The sequence below is a fragment of the Pleurodeles waltl genome, chromosome 11, assembly GCF_031143425.1.
Source record: "Pleurodeles waltl isolate 20211129_DDA chromosome 11, aPleWal1.hap1.20221129, whole genome shotgun sequence".
In the NCBI taxonomy this organism is placed as follows: Eukaryota; Metazoa; Chordata; class Amphibia; order Caudata; family Salamandridae; genus Pleurodeles; species Pleurodeles waltl.
This window is the reverse complement of record NC_090450.1, coordinates 354,733,794-354,751,491: the sequence shown is the minus strand read 5'-3', so window position 1 is coordinate 354,751,491 and position 17,698 is coordinate 354,733,794. Positions and strand designations below refer to the sequence as shown.

The following is a 17,698-nucleotide window of genomic DNA, read 5'->3' as shown; positions in this document are numbered from 1 at the left end:
TCTCAGGCTGAGGCGTGGCAAGCCTGCCAGGGGCTGTTGAACAAACTAGGAAAATGCCCACCTCACCAACAATCTGCTAATAAAAGGCAGCCATAACTGGCCACCAGAGGAACCAACATACCTCAGGACACTGATCCTGCTAAACTGGCTGCACGATTTGTAGCTACATTAATGCTCCTATGAACGTTACATAGCACTCCGACAGGAAGATGCATAGGCCACTTGATCCTTAGTCGGTCCAGTATCCTTACTGCAACAGTCGTTGGTTAAATTTGTAACTCCTTATTCTGATGAATACTTCTAACCACAGATTCCTCAGCTTGTCAATATCCCCCAAACGTGTGTCTGAATCAGGAAACCTCCAAAGCAGTACTCATTGTGCAGACCTACACACACACTGTTCTAGTCCAGAAAGTTAAGAGGAGCCGCATATAAGTGCCACCCATGCTTGCTGATGTCAGTCCCTTTCTTTCCCCACCTTCATACGTGGGTCAAGAGCTTCTCCTTGGTCTTTCAACAGGATTTAAACCGTGCAGATACTGTTGTGAGGAGATATCTGTGACATACTCTCATATAGTCTGTTTATGGTGCCTGGAGTCAGAGCATGACTCCGGGGCCTGCCACAACTGTGTCCAGTTGAACTTGCAGACCATACATGACCATGAGGCCAAATACAAGAAGACTCCATGCCGTCGCCTCTCACAGTTGAAACAAAGGTCCCATTTCTGTTCCTATAACAGATCAACGTTGCACTCAAAATCTTTGGGGAAGTCCAAGAAAAAGCATCAAAGTCAAAAAAAGAATCTGCCCATTTCTGCCACTCTCAGATTCAAGAGAGGGCCCAGGTCATCAGCATGCCCCCTGGTCTCACTCCCAGTCTCCACCAGAGTGATTTCGAAAATGGTTCCGGCACAGCCTGAATTTCCAGGTCCCTTGCAGCAAGTGGAGGCCTTCAGAGAGTCCATGCTGCACATTTTCTACACTACCTGTCTGTGCCACTTCAACTTGCTTCGGATTCAGCATTAATTCTGATTTCGGTTTCTATGACATCCCCCCATCCCACTTCTTTCGCTTATACGCCTATCTCGTCAACGCATGTGCTATTGAACTCCAAGCAGAATCGACCTTGACAGAGATCACAACCAACTCCAACCGGCATGAAGCCACTAGCCGCCAATCCTTCAGATTCCGGTACATTACCCTTCCCACATGATAGAGCCCAAGCTTTGCACAATCTTTTCGGCACTGACTCGGACAATAATAATAATATTGATTGAGGGGGAAACTATATTCCCCAATGTGATGAAGAAAAACTGGTATGAAGAGTTTCAAGATGCCAGTGGGTTGGATACTTCCCAGGAAAGTGTCCTTGTGCCCCTCCCAGCCCTGCCACATAGGAAAGTGCCTTTTCTTTGTGGTTTTGTGAACAGCGGCTAAAGTTCTAGATTTACAGATAACATAATGGGAATGAAGGCTAATGTATTGACTGAGGTGCTTCAACCTGGTCAGGCTCCCACAGAGTCCCTGTTATCATTTAATGATGCTCTTACAGGCACCCATTTGGGCACTTGGTCAAAGCCATGATCAGGTTTGCCTGTTAATAAGCAGGTTGCTCATTGCCTTAGTTCCACACAAGGTGTCTCTGACTTCTTCAACACCCGATGCCAGAGAGCCTGGTGGTACAGTCATCCACCAGCAAAATGAATCCCAATTCTTTCCTATCACGCCACCTGATCATGAATCCAAAATATAGAGACATTTGGGAAACTGATTTTCTCCTTTTATACTCTTGGCTCCGAGATCTGTGAATGCCCGCTATCTTCTAGACGACTACTCTCATGCTTTTTGGGATACTGTGGCACAAGTTTTGCCTGCTTTTCCAGATGACCTTCTGGTGTCACTTAACCAAACTATTAAAGATGGTTGCAATGATGCAAAGTTTGTCAAACATTCTGGGTTGGACACGTCCAACTACTTAGTTAAGCAATGGGTACTAGTGTAGACCTTCAGCACCATACCTGGAAGAGGTCCATGGACTTCCTTGGGGATGTCCAGGCGTCCTTATTGGACATGCTGTTTGACAGCTCTTACCTTTTTGGTGCAAAAGCAATCTCAGATTTGGAGTGCTTCAGGGAGAACAGAGCCAAAGCACTTTCCTTGAGCCTTTCTGCTCCCACAAGACAATTTCACCAGGAATTTCACCCTCTCCTTGGCTATGATAGAGGTTTTCCATTTCACCAAAACCAGACTTCTCCACCAGCCCTACAGGTCTTTTATACCTTTTTGTGGGCTTGGGCCGCAGTTCTCCGAGACAGACGCTCAGGACAGTAAAGACTACATGCAGTTCAGTCCTCCAGCACTCTACCAGCGCAGCCTCAAATCTGCTTTAGTGTCTTTGGCTGCATGCTGGCAATCTGTTGGAGGCACAATTAGGTATTTTCTCCAAGAGCGGCAGATCATCACTTCAGAGAATTGTGTCCTCCAAGTTGTTTATTGGGACTACGCCCTCTCTTTTCTCTCTACTCTGCTGCACCTTCTACCACCATCAGGACAGCTGACAGAGGACCACCTGTAGGTCTTAAAGCAGGATGTGCAAGCTCTTTTACCCAAAAGGGCCACAGAGCTTTTGGGCCTCTGAAGTAGGAACTAGTTGTTACTCCCGCTATTTCCTTTTGCCAAATTGTCTGAACTTTGTCCTGTTTTAGATCTTTGCCCTCAACTCTTTCCTGCGAAAAGACAAATTCAAGATGCTGACATTGGCCCATATCATCTCTGCCCTAGACCCCGAGACTGGATGGTGGCGTTGGACCTGCAGGCACTTATTTCCATATCCCTCTTCTATAGGATCACAAGCTCTACCTGTGGGTGCAGTGGGCCAAGATAATTTTCAGTTCGCAGTACTCCCTTTTGACCTCATCAATGCCACCCAGGTTTTCACATAAGTGATGGTGGTGGTCACAGGCACTTTCAGAGGTTGGAGGTACCAGTCTACCCCTACCTTGATGACTGACTGCTGAAGGCGGTTTTGCTCCAGGCAGTCAACCACCTCCAGACAACAGCAAACTTCCTGACATCTTTGGGGTTTGCTACTGTTGTCACACCTGACTCCTTTGTAGACATTTCTGCTCATCATAGCTATTTAGGATACTGTGAGGTTGCATGCTTCTTCCCCGGGAGCAGAAAGTCCAGGAAATTCAGGCTATGATCCCAGTGTTTCAGCATTGGTCCTAGATCTCAGAGTCTTGAAAAATCATAAAAATGTTACAAGACCTGCAGTTTGAGTAACTTGAATAATCTACTGGACCTAACAGTAATTTACTTGACCGGTAAACGGGTCTCAAATTGTGTGATCCAAGGCAAATATTTTAGTTTAAAGAGTCTTCTTTTTCTTCATTCTCATAAATGAGTGCACCTTCAAATGTGACCTCAGCATTTCTGCTGTACAGAAAAGCCTCTTTTGTTTGATTAAATAGACTAAACACTTGCTCCATGCATAAAAAGAATCTAGCCCCTATATAGGGGGACACATGATCCATGACTTGGCATCAGGGAAGGAGTGTTTCTCAGTTTCCTTAAACACTCACTTTGAATAAATATATTACTAAAGCATAATGTGATAGCATACGGTCATCTACAGACCATACATTTCTAAGAAATGTCCAAAAACCTTCCCACTAGCTTTCAGCTTTAGTGATAAAACGATATAATGTATTAACAATAATCTATGAAAATTGGGTTTCAGAAAACATAATTATCCCCTGCACATCAGCAAGAAAAGTGTTCTGATTTGTTTTCATCCTATTAAATATTTTTTCATCACACACAAGTAGAAAAATGAGCTTTCACAACTACTGAAATATATTTTGCAAAGTTTGTTAGAATGACTTAGTTATTTACATGTTGTGGGTTAGGAAAAACCTGACACCCTACAGCCTTTCATTTTACACTTTGGTACAGCAGGTCAGACAGTTCACCTTAAAAAATACTAGAACTCTGCAGTCAGCAGGAAAATTAACTGTAAGAACACAAACTGACTTTTGAACTCTGTCTCTGAACACAGAGCAAATGTGACAAGATTTAAAGGCGTCTTTATTGCTCCTTCACTTTCTGACTGAACATAACACCTGTTCTTTGTCAAGGCAGGGGTGAGTATGTCTTGAAAATAGCTCGACCTGATGAAATATGACACAACCACAGCTAGTGGGTGAGTAGATTTTTTGAGGCCTGATCTCATTGAAAATAACCAACGCTCAAGAGGTTGTTGGCCTCCCGCATCCTGCTGGCCAAACATACCAGGTGGTACTTGCGTGCTTTGCAGTAAGACCTCAAATTCCAGTAGCCACAGCATCTGGTAAATCTCAACCCAATGTCAGTGTGTTGGAATACAAAGTGAATCACTTGGTGTTGAAGGCCTATCTACTTGTCATCCGAGGAAGGGCTGGTACAGGTACTCACAGACAACACCACCAGTTGGCACTGAAACAAGCAGGGCAGGGTGAGGTTGTCAACCCTGTGTCAAGAAACTCTGTGCCCCTGGGAGTACCTGGACTGACAATGAATTTCTCTATTGGTAAATCACTGGGTGGGATTGTTAAATGGCAGGGCAGATTAACTCAGCTGCTGGCACTTAGAAAATAATAAATTACAGTTGCACCCGGAAATGGCACAGGGGGCCTTTCAGCAATGGGGAGAACCCTGGCTCAACCTTTTCACCACTGCAGAGAATGCACAGTGTCAGCACGTTTGGTTTTTAGAGATTCCAAAGCAGCACTCTCTTGGAGACGGCTTATGTCTGAAATGGATTTCAGGGCTCCTGTATGTTTTGCTGCTCCTGCCTCTCCAGTCCAGAGTTCTGAAGAAGGTCAGGAAAGACTGAGTTCAAGTCATCCTAGTGGCACCAGATTGGGCTTGGAGAGTGTGGTACCCGGAGCTCCTGGGCATGAAGGTCTGTCCTCCGATCAATCTGCTGCTTCAGAAGTAACTTCTGGTGCAGTAGCAGGGTAGGGTGTTGTACCAAGGCCTGCACAGTCTGCATCTCCCTTACATGCTTGTCACCTTGGCAGTGAGGTGACCTTCTACAAAATCAATATACACCAGTTGTTGGTACAAGTTTGTGGATTGGTGCAGCACTCAACAACTTGACCCCCATTGCAAGCAATGTTGTCTGAAGTTTTGTTGTTTGTTCCCTCTCAAGCCCAGCAAGCTCTTGCTTTGGGCACTGATAAGGGCTACTTTTCAACTCTACCAGGTTTTTTTTGCAGTTGCCGAATTAGCCTTTGTTATTTAAATTGCCTGAGATTTTTTAAAGGTTTGTAACATTTGTTTCTGTCAAAACCCTTTGTGATGCCTCAGTGGGACTTGAACTTAGTCTTCACTTTTTTGATGGGCTCCCTACTGAGCAGCCACAAGCTGCAGATTCTTTCTGTTAACCCACATTTATCCCACTTATTCTCAGAAAATTTGTTGTTGAGGACCCGAGCTTCCTTTCCACCGAATGTGGTAACTCCTTTCCACAATGGGTAGACTGTCACCGTTCCAGTATTCTTTGCCTCGCTTCACCCCTCTAAGGAGGACTAGTGACTCTGTCGTTTGTACCCTAGGAGGGCACTAAGCTTTTATATGGATCGTACCAAGGAACATTGAGTGGTTGATCAGCTGTTTGTTGGGTTTTCTAGAGCATAGCAGGGCACGGCAGTGCAAACGAGGACTATCTATCAATGGATTGTTCTCTGCATAAGACCTGCTACACACTGACGAAGAAGCAGCCTGCACAAGGCTTGGGTGCTCACTTCTCCATGGCCAAAGCTGCTATCACTGTGTTAGCATACAAAGTATATGCTCCTGACATTTGTCAGGGTGATGTGTGGGTACCTGAACACAAGTTCACAAAGCACTACTCCAACAGTCAGGCCTGTTGATAGGGGCATTTTGTCCGCTTGGTCCTGCAGGACTTTTTGGTCTGAATCAGTCCACAGACTCACCAACTTGAGAGGTACTGCTATATTTATTCATAAATTGAAAAATCTGTTGTCAGAAATATTAATCAGAAAAACAAGTTACTTAACTTCTTTAACAATATTTCTGGTGAATACTCTGTATAACCGTAGAAACCACACTAACCTGCACACCTCCCCAGTCTGTGAACTGCACTCTTTTTACATCTAAAAATGTCCCAAATCTAGAGTTTTGCACACTGGTCATGCCAACATGCTTTTGGACTCTGCATCTGAGTGCACATGCAGCCTAGAAAGCAGTAACATCAGTGTGCTTGGGTGGCGCTTATGCACTTCTGAAGAGGAACAACATTGGTACGGAGCCACACAACGCCACATACCAGCACGCAGGAGTGCTGCTTTTAAAGTTTTTGGATCCAGTCTCGCATTTGGGTAATATCCACAGGTGAGGAATCTATGGTTAGAGTATCCATCAGAAAGATTGTTACCGGAGGTAAGTATCTTGTTTTCCATACAACTTGTCTTCTATAACCTTCACCTAAATACTGTGCCAGAGACTAATATTGTGCCTTGCCTTTTTCCATTGGACACATTTCAAATGTCTGAACTCCCCTTTCATCACTTTGTGCCTTTTTCTGTTCATGGAAATATAGCTGGAGGGGGAGAAGACCTTGTTGCTGGAGCAGAAACGGGAGCTTGACCAAGAACGTGCATCCCTAAAGGAACAGATTTCTCACTTGGAGCAGGAAGTGACACGTATTTCTGCCGAGAAGCAAGGCATCGAGCAGAGCTGGTGCATATCTGAGGAGAAACTAGAGAAACAGGGGGAACAGTTGGCGATGATTCGTAAAGAGAAATGCCAGCTCCATGACCAGATTACGCAGGTAAAAGAAAATCCACAGAATTAGGTGCTTTACTGAGGCATAATCTATGTTAAGGGCACTCTTGAAAAGGTTTTAAAAATGACATCACTACTTGGGGTTGCCAGTCTCTTGAGCTGATTGAAGGCCTCCAAAAAGAAAGCCAAGCATTGAAGATCATCTCTGTGCTGAGAACGTTGATTAAGCATTCTGATGCTTGTAGCCGTAGGTGCAAGGGTAAACAAGGGAATTCCATTTTCCATATTGACAATAGATGTATCAAGATGTGGTATGATAATCTCATTTAGGAAGTGACCAGTCCCAATTGTGAGCTGAAAATGCATTTCTGTATCAAGCATGAAAAATACATTTAAAAACAGGCTTTTTGCAGATGCCTCACACTTTGGGGCCCATCTCACCCTAAATTGATTGTTGACTTGGTAATTCTCTGATTGGCAAGGGCTTTACCCCTTGATAAGTCCCTAGTAATTTGTACCCAAGGCATGGGTGGTAAAGGGGTCCTCCTCAGGCTACAGCACGGGTTTGTGCCACCCTGATTGACCCATGTAAACTACTTAAAGCAGGCCTTGCCATTGCAGACAGCAGGAGCAGTGCAAACTGGCTGAATTCTACTGTGCTCTCACCATGAGTGGCTCAGTCCCATGCACTGCCTTTCATATAAGTCAGACATCTCTAAAGAAGGCTTCTGCAGGCAGGGTGCATTAAATATAAGGTGCAGGCATGCAAGCACAAGCCTATATGTCTCTATAGTACCCTTTACATTAGGACTTAATCCCGGGTAGACCCAGGTTGCTTGCTCCATTATGGTATTGCATTGATATGTCGAATTTGGTGTTCAACAACATGCTTTCTCTCCCCAATACCAATCTGGTGTTGAAGGACGGCTGACATGCACCCAGGTGGCACACTAGGGGTTACCCTTCTGTTTGCCACCCTTCTTTGTGCTCTGGCCAGTCAGCCCACACTTATTCCTGTGCTTGCTCTACCAAGATGGGTTTCTGACCTCCTGCCCAGTAGTGTGGACACTCCCAGGAGTCTGGGACAAATGCTGAGGCAGGAAGAAGGTCACCCCCCCCAGCCAAACTAGGGAATAGACCCGTCAGGGTGGTGAGCATCAAAGGCTTCACCACCCCTGATAGCCATCTGTGCTGTCCCCCCCCCTTCCTGCAGAGGAAAATGCCCTCCCCTGCCCCCAGGCACATTTGCTCATGGTTATGTGGGAAATTATGTATATGGGACAGTGCCACCCCCCAGCAGGCTGAACACACTGCCTGGTCTGTGCACTAAATTCTGATTTCTGCCATCCTAAGATTGGCAGAATAGAGTGGTTCTGGGAAGCTGAAGGTGGCCTACCCACCGGATGTGGTCACATCAGGGGCAGATTAGCTGTGGGAGCTAGCTGGCAATTGCCCATTAGTCTCCACACTCCTAATTCCCCTAAATCCAGGATTTAAGGGACACCTTGGACACCAGAACATCAGATCGGTTCTGTCTGTCTTCAATTAAGGACCAGGTGGAGATCTGCATCTCTGACAACCTGACTTTGCCACTGCCCAAAAGCAAAAGAGGGATACTCTGTCCCTGAGGCAACACACTGGGCATTATGTTAATGACCCTTGCCCTTGGCTGTAACTCGACACTCTTGACCAGAGCGACCCTTGTGGAAGCCAGAAGGACCCTCAGCCTCCCTTGGACTTGTGGCACTAGTCCCCTACAAACGGAGGATAAAAAAAAAGCTTGCAGGATCCGAAGATTCACCAGCCATTGGGCCTGCCATGGGATCAATAAAAGCCAGGTGGTCCAGTGTCTTGTAGGAGTTGTAGTCTTGCCTGTCCCCAAGTTTCAGGTCAAAACATCATTCCCCCGGACCCTGTGTAGTATCCAAAGATTTCTGCACCTTTACGGCTGCCAAGGTATGTCGGTTGCTTGTCCGGTAACTGACTTTCTCTCCCCCTCCCCCTCCCCCCCCCACACACGATGCTGCAAATCCAAGGCACATCATACAACCTGCATCCGATATCAGCAACCCGACCCCAGCTAAGATTTTGCGGTCGTGAAAGCGGTAAAACTAGTGCCACTGCAAGTTCCGGTCAACACCACAGACAGCCAGGACATCTCTGCAGCTGGATGCCACTGACCAGGTAGGCCTGTACTGACTGTGATCTAGTCATAGGGACTGCACAACCTTAACCCTGCGAGGGTTCCAAGTAACATGTAATTTAAGTACTGTTTTGCAACCACTAGTATTTTCTCCATTGACTTCAATGCAACATTTAAATGCTATTTTTGCTGTGATTTAATTTTGCTTCTGAAATTCATAACTCCGGTTATATATATGCGATTCTATTCATTTTGGTGTATAAATTAAGATAAAAATAAGTTCTATTTTTATAAATTGGTGTTGGATTTCTTTGCAGTCTTCTCAGTTACTTACCGATATGTTGGTTCTCTAAAATGCTTAACACATTCCTTTTAGTAAAGCCTAACTACTCTTTGCTACACTACCAGGACTGAGCCATGGATTTACTAGTGTGATTCCAAGGGCCATCTTTGGGGTATTGAGAGTACTACATGGTGAGGACTAATCCCCACACCACATAATACTCCACTTTCCTACACAAGGGCAGTTGGGAGTAGGTCCCACCCACCTTGTCCAACACCCACCTTGTCCAATCTAACATGCATTTGTGAGCAGATTGATTTTGGAAGGAAGTGTCCTGATCTAAAAGTTCTGAAAAAGAATGGCAGGCCTGAGGTCAGTTAGCAGACATTGCTTGAGAAGTAGCTCATAAAGTCTGCCCAGCCCTTGCGTCTCCCTTGCAAACGCACAGCAGGTAAAGACCTTAAAAGTTCATTTGCACATTCCAAAGGTAAGGTAACCGCTTGGTTGTCTTTGAGAGTCTCACCAAGGATAGCAAAAAAGTGATACGCTGGAATGATTGAATTAATCTTACCCACTGATAATTACTCCGGCCACACCCAAGTCCATATTGTGTTTTCCCACTATGCCATTCTACAAAGAGACCAGCCTAATGCAACTCAGCCTTGGTCCTGCTCCAATAGGAACATTCCAGCTTGCATTTTCAAGCACAGTTTCCTTTAGATGGAACCACAAACAACATCAGACTGGTTTTAGTCTTTTTGGCCTCATCAATGAATAGCTTGATTTCTGTGGAACAGCAAGTGTGGAACCCACATTTAGGTAAAGCTGTCACTCTTAGGGTGTTGCACTGAGGAAAACCAAAAACTGATCAATTAAATGTTTGAATGAACCTCGGCCATTGGTAATTGCTTGGGCCACATCCCAGTCCATCTTTTCTGTCTCATTATGCCATTTATGACATTGACAAGCTATGTGCAAATCATTGACAGTACATGGCCCCCACAGATGGTGTCAGACCCTCTTCAAGGAGCCACAGGGCAAGCCGGGCTACTGGGCTTCAGCCCTGAGGCCTGAGTTCATTCCCCTCTGATGCCCTGTGGTCTGTCCTACTATGGCTCAGTAAACTGTTAAGTGCAAGCCTTCAGCACTTTCAGTGGTAGCGATGGCAAGCAGTCATAGGCTTCTCAGGGGAGGTAGTCTGGGTGTGCAAACTCAAAACTCAACAGTCGCTCAGCAATGCAATAACTGCTTGTCAAACCCATTGCCTTACTTTATAAAAGAACACTTAAAACAAAATATCTCACAAATAATATCTAAAAGACACAGCCTAGGGAACTGGGGCTAGTGCTTCTGATTCTAGCCACATATTCCCCAGACCTCAGGCTGGATCCTGAAACATTTGCACACTACCTCTGCGTGCCGGTAGGTGGTGCTGTGTGGCTTTGCACTGATGCTGATCCGCTTAGGAAATAATGTGCAGGGCCATTATACAACGTGGATCTGGAGCTACATCTCCTTGAAACCCCTTTAACTTCAGAGTTTACAGTGTGCCGAGGGAAATGTCACCTTCAAAAACAGGTTTTAATCTTTTTAAGGACTGTCACGAGTAAATTTCTGACAGGTCCTCATCCGGTTTTCCTGTGGTGCCTGGAGTCATGACTCCAAGGCCTCCAGTAAATGCGTGTTGATGAACCTGAAAGCCGTACAGGATCACAAGGCAAAACTCTGTCGCCAAGCACCGAAAGACTCCACATCACAAGCGGTCCAAGTCCAAGGATTAGTCTTAGTCCCATTCCAGGTGCAGCACTCACAGGAGTCAATCCCAATGTTGATTGTCGTCATGCTCTAAATCTTCTGGCAAAACAAAGAAAAAAAAATAATCCAACTGGCTTTAGCCCCTTCCTGCCATTCTTGAACTCCTGAAAGGTGCAAGGGTTTCTCCAGACCTCTTGATCTCACTTACAAAGTTGATCGACATCAGAGCACATCCCACAACTTGTTCTGGCACAAGCTGAGTTGCATGAGCGTTTTTAACACAGAGGCAGATTCAAGAGACCTGTGAAGCCATGCTCTGACTCTTAGCCAGGAGTTAGGCTGACAGTTTCCAAAGTGGTGTGGAATTGACTCAGTCTCCCACACGGTGGTGCTGCCGCCCTAAACATGCATTCTTATTAACATAATAGAAACCACACAACAGTGTTGCTCTTTCACGTCTGCATACTCCACATCGTTATCTTCACCCATGTGTTTCTCCCTTTGTCCCCATGTACTCCCTTTCCTCTTTCTTCTCCCTCCAGCTATCTTGTTGCTTCTTCCCTGACCTCTGCCCACTGTTTCCTCACCCCAACCTGATCCTCCTTATTCATTTTTTTAATTTAAGTTTATGCAGTGTTTTAAAACAAAGACCTTTAATGCGACTTTTTAAAAATGTACTGATCCATCTCAGTTTGGTAAATAAAAAAAACACTGTTATTTTGTAGGTACACCCATGTATGTTGAATGTATGTGTGTACTTTCAAACTGATGCAACAGAAGTGCTATCGCGATGCTCTACAATATGGTTAGAAAACATTGGCAAAGCCAGTAGGTCTCCTAGGCAAGACCTATTGGCCTTTCCAATCTTGTCATGTAGTGTTGCTGTAATATGGCGGCAGGGAGAAGGTTTGCAGGATAAAAGGTTCAAAGCCAACCTTTATAATAATCAGTTAGACTGAGTGTCGCAAGTGGATCAGGAGCTGAAATTATTTTCGATAGGTCAATTTTTGAAGATGGACTGTAATTACTTACAAACATGGTCCTTGATTGAGAGTATTCTCAGTTTTTTCCCTAAACTGAAGTTTTATTAAAAAAAAAAAGTATACATCAAACATAAGAAAAAATACACATTTAGATTGTGAAATTGGAACAAATATTTATAGGTACAGTACTGAGAAAAGTGAATCAATTTTGGGACATGGATGCAGAAAGTTCAGCTCTGGGAAAATCTGCCGCCACGTAGCTATAAAATAGCATTCTCTGATAGCCTTTATGATTGCACCAATGGCAAGAAAGAGGGATATTGATTGTTGTCCTGCCTTTGAGAGCAGCACTCAACACAGTAATAGCAAATTGGACCCCTCAACGGTGAGATTGACATTATAAAGATAAATTCAATCTGTAGACAAAACATTTCTACCAGGAGTTTCTTGGTGGACCTAATACAGGGGTCACAAGGAACGTTAATATCTCCAAGAAATACCAAATGGATCCAGTTACATATCTGCCAATTTCACTGTTAGAACTTTGGTGGAAATCCCTTGTGAAGAATGGGCACCATCTTCAAACGTAATCCTTGTAGTGCAAGGCCGTTTTTGCAATGAGCATAGTACCATTGACCTTTCCAAAACACTGATTATGTTTCTGCAAATCCTGGGTTAGGGAAGCTTAGGGATCTAATACTGCCGAGATGATTTTAAGGCTGCTTGACCGGTCTATCAGGTGGTACCCGAGGGGATGGGGATAAACTTATGCAGTTCCATGTAAAAACGTCAATTTAATATTCAGTCTCTACCAATGTAAAACTCGAGAATCTCTTGTGCTGTCTGCGAATGTTTACAAGGCTCCTTTTTCATTCTTAACTTGATTGATCATCTACCGTCTTAACCACAACACAGTGCTTCAATCTTAAAATAGGTAAAAAAAAAAAAAAAAGAAGTCTGTTTCCTGTGATGGTGATGCATTTTTCGGAAGCGATAGCCCAGTGAATCTTCAAAGATTGTTAGTAAAGCTGGGAGAAACTACCAAACAAAACTTTCTCAGAGTATATTTGTCTGTGGCTAGGATCATGAAGCTGGGCAAAAGATTTCTGTAAAAACAAAAATAAATAGATTAATAAGTTCAACCGCGTGTTTAAGGGAAAGGCGTTGGATAGAGTTCCTACATATATTATTTGGTTTTGTCATTTTTCTGAGGACCTCACATAGAGTAGGTAATAAACTTAGGAAAAACTAAATGGGAGCCGTAAATGTGGACCAATTAACGTTTCAGTGAATGTATGGTGATTGGTCATCCTAAATCAATCACCTGTGCATTTTTCACTGGGCATCAGTACAAAAACAATGCTGCAAAGTATGGAATTGTCTGCTCTGCTGGTCACCAGTAAGGGAGATATACATCTACATTGTATCTCTCCTAATATAAAAAACTGCTGTGGTGAGATACCAGAGAAAGGCTTAGGGGCTAGGGAGAGCAGTAGTAATTAATTGACTATAACATCACCTCAGTTGCTATCACCTCATTAGTCTGGAATGTGCTGTCAATCAATCCCAAAGTTTTTAAAAACATTCTTTGGTCACCCACTTAATGCATTAATGGACCTTTCTGCATATAGATGCCAGTCCATATTCAGTTGCCAGCCCCTAACCTTTGGCTCATACCCTTGGCTTGCTACATCCTTTTGTGCTGCTGCTAGACCCAAGCTACATAAAGTCTTGACATATAGAGGCGTTCGTGAATCTCTTTAAACCCAATATACATGGTTTGGCTTCCAGGGGAATCTTAATCTACTGACCTGTTTCTGACTGTCTTTGACCCATTGCCAAAATCTTTGTATTTTTGCGTAAGCCTATAGGCTATGATAAAATCTGCCCACTTGGAGGTACCCCATAAACCATTTAGCATCTCACACAATTGCAAACGTTTTAAGTTGTTGTCCCGAATGTATTTATCCATTTAAAGAGTTTTATATAGCACGAAAATGTGCAAAAGATTCTCTGCAAGATTTAGTACTGAACCAATATGAATCCAGATCTTCTAGCCACTTCTTTTGAGCATCCCACAGCTTCTCCAAATCAGCATCTACTATAAAATAATGCTATGTTTAAACAAACAGAATCTTTATAATTACTTTTTGATTCGCTCATAAGTTATTCACATGTTAAATCACTTTTGAAGTCCAAAATAAGGTAAGTAAATAGATCGGAAGGAGTTGTAAGCGTTATTACACGCAGCTTCCGATAGTTATTGATTGTAAAGGTTGTGGAGATTAAATGTGACAATTCCGGTTTTTGCGAAGGGTACAATGGCAAATGTCAGAAATATTCTTCTACCTATGCTATTGTATTAAAAAGGGATTCGAGTGGAAAATAACATGATAGGAATGTTGTCCTTAGAAATGCTTGGCTGAAGAAATCTTCACCCATACAACTTGGGTCGGCAAAGTATATAAGGGACTAACGGCCGCTTGTTTATGAAATTTGGCCCTACTCGAGAAACATGTTTTTGGTTTGGTTTGCGCTGGCCATTGGACAGCAAGAATGTTAGCTGTCTGGCTAAAACGGTTATAATGTTTTCTTTCAAGTTTATGAAAAAATTGTGTGTGTGTGTGTGTGTACGTGTTATTTTGTTAAAGTGAGGTTTTACTTTCAAATTGTCAGGTGAAATTCTAAGGAATGTATTGAATTGTTTGTCTACAAAATACAATGCAATTTAATTAGTTAATGCAATGACCTGTAGTAACGTGGAAGCTGGAGATTCTGTAAAGTTGTTTTTCTTTTTTCACCGTTCTCTTCCTCCTAATATTTTTCCACTCTCCCTAGACTTTCCTCGTTAGTCTTTCAACCTTTGCTGAATACCATCCTTTATCTTACAATGTTTTTCTTTCTCCACTTCTTCCTTACCTTCGTTCCCTAGATTTTCCCTTCCACCCATCTAATATTTAAAGTTATCAGGGTACTGTCATATTTTCTGTCCTTTAAAGACATCACAAGCATGACCCCAGCCACCTGTCTTTGTTTCTCGCTACATTTCTTTTACATGTTTGCAAATTGGCTCAGCTTGAGTTAAACAATTGACATCTACGGTGATCAGCAGATCAAAGTTTCGAATCTCGGGAAGGCCAAGACTTGGTAAACTTAGTCACATAGCATTAGCTAATGGTTTTATCCGTCGGTCACAGCCTTACGAACGCAGAAGTGCTCTTCCCCAGTAATTGTGTCTGCAGGCTTCATTTTGCTCCCTTAATTTTTGTCTTGCTGCCCAATCTTCAATCCGTTTTCTGCTTTGCCCCTTATCTGCAGATGGCTATCCAGAAGCAGGCAGTCAGCGGTCAGCTCATGCAGAGCCGTCGGGAGATAGACATGCAGAATGATTCTCTGCTCCGTGCTGTGCAGAGGAAAGAAGAGCTCTCCAAGGAGAATGCAGGGCTGGGCGTCCAGCTCACTGCACTAGATAGGAAAAACAAGGCCATGGCGGAGGAGCTGGACACTCTAAGGTATTTACTTCATGCTGCTAGTTATAAAGCTAACATAATCTTTGGCATGCCATGATTCATCACACTCTCGAGCCATTACTAATTTGTGTTGTGTTCAGAAAAGTATGCTTGTATACCAGGACACTGCACAACATTCAACCTGTCACCCCCAACATACATCTTCCATCACCCACCATTACCCCACTGCTCTAAACATCATCATCCAGGAGTGCCTTTGCATTCTCTACACCACCTATCTCTGTCCTAGATCCCTCAGTACTCCGCCATCCAGCACTCTCTTAAGTCTCAACACTCCATCATCTGCCTGTATCCTGGTATGCTCTACACTCCACCATTCATCAGTGCTCTAGAGCTTAGTGTTCTGACATCTAGCACAACTCAACTTCGTCAACACTTCTCATCCATCTCCAACTCTATCGCACTCTGTCATGCAGCACTCTGAAAATTCCCCATATCAATATGCACAATGACGTCTGGTATCTTTCACTATACCATTCATTAGCCTCCCATTTAGAGCACGTGTTCCCTCATCTCATACAGTCCCTGATAAGCAAATCTCCTTTACAGCGCTACTTCATCTTCAAGTCTCTGCTTCTCTAGCTGTAATGTATTCATCTGGAGCTTACTCTTTACTCCTTATTCTAATTTCATGCCATTTTTTTTTCTCCATATTTTAGAGCTGAAAAGGATGTCCTTGAGACCACCCTATATGAGACACAACAATTGCTGACCCAAGTAGAGACTCGGAAGGCACAGCTCGACAGAGAACACCAAAATAATCTTGCAGCCAAAGAAGCTCTTCTAGGTAGCCTTTGTATTGACCCCTAACTCCTTCTCTAGCACCATCCATGGCTTTTGGGTCTCCCATCTTTTCTGATGGCCTACTTTGGTTCTCCTGCTCTACTCTAGTGTCCTTATTCTGTAATAGGTTTCTTACCCTGTCTTATGCCATTGTCTATGCTCTTTTCCATACCTTTTTATTTGTTCTGCATGCACCATTGTATATTCTCTCTCAGTTTCTAGCACCGTGCATTTAGTAAAAGCACACAAAGCAGGGCACTTACTGCTGCCTGTGTACTTGTATGAGTCATTAGATGACATCTCTTGTATCATAAGAAAGAAATCTCATTTCTCCTATATCCATGCTATGATGTCCTATTGTGTCACTGGAAGCAGTTCAGTCTGTACATATTACCTTACAAACAGCACATGATATTATTGGATATTGGTTACCATGTGTGCAGTTATAATATTGATTAACACTAAGGGCCTGACTTAGAGTTTGGCGGATGGGTTTACTCTGTCACAAATATGACGGAATATCCTGTCTGCCGTATTAGGATTCCATTATGCCGTGTGGACATCCGCCAAACACTAAATCAGGCCCTATGTTTTCCTCACTATGCCTTTAAAAGTATAACTTAATTAGGAATATAAATGTCTATAAGGTAGGATTACCAACCCCAAAAAGGTAAAAGCATGACGAGGGTGTGACATCTTTTGTGGCATCATCCGCCGTCCTCAGGGGTCAGTCAGGGGCCTGTTCTCTCTGTGAGAGCTCGGCCTGATGATCACAGACTGTCTTTTCTAGGACAGAGGCCCAAACGTCCTAGCAATGTTGTTACAGGCATCCCCTTCGGGCATACAGCGTTGCAGAGATACTTTAAGGTTCAAGCACAGACTCCTCCATTACAATCACCCACATCATGGTGGCCCTCTAGGCATATGGGATTGCTGCTAAGGCGGTCATGATTATGAGCATGTTTATAGCAATAACATCAATGGTGGTCCCTTCTGGCATACGGGGTCACCGCAGCAAAACAGTACGGATTAGGCACTTACCACACTGTGCTCAATTTATGACTCAGTCACCAGCGGCCCTCTCCTGGCATACGGAGGTCACTGAATCAATTCTACACCTGGGCAACGCACTGATCGGTGCACACCAGTTTCCTCAGGGAGTCTTGTTGGTAGGACACCCCACTGGACCTCGCTCCGTCCAGCACTCGTGTCTTCCTCGTAGGGCACACTGGTCTTGGCAAGCAGACACACTGGTTCTCCAGGGCAGCTGGTCTTTGTTTCTCTGGGTGATGTACCCTCACCCAGCAAGGAGATTAGCAGGCCTGGCTCCCTGTCCTGGTCATAGGCAGAAGTCTTGCAGACCTACCCCTTATCGTGCAGCCCGTCTGGCTGCTGGGTAAATGACAGATTTTGGGGGTCTCAAACTCCC

General features: G+C 44.0%; 1 protein-coding gene across 2 annotated transcripts in view; it reads left to right on the top strand.

Annotated features, from left to right (window-relative positions):
• CROCC2 (ciliary rootlet coiled-coil, rootletin family member 2) overlaps nt 1-17,698 on the top strand; it is an 878,259-nt gene that overhangs the window by 277,943 nt on the left and 582,618 nt on the right. For both annotated transcript variants that reach the window (XM_069213663.1, XM_069213664.1), the window contains 3 exons: nt 6,608-6,838; nt 15,275-15,468; nt 16,146-16,273. In XM_069213663.1, coding sequence (XP_069069764.1) covers nt 6,608-6,838; nt 15,275-15,468; nt 16,146-16,273 — 553 coding nt within the window. The remainder of the gene's footprint in view (nt 1-6,607; nt 6,839-15,274; nt 15,469-16,145; nt 16,274-17,698) is intronic.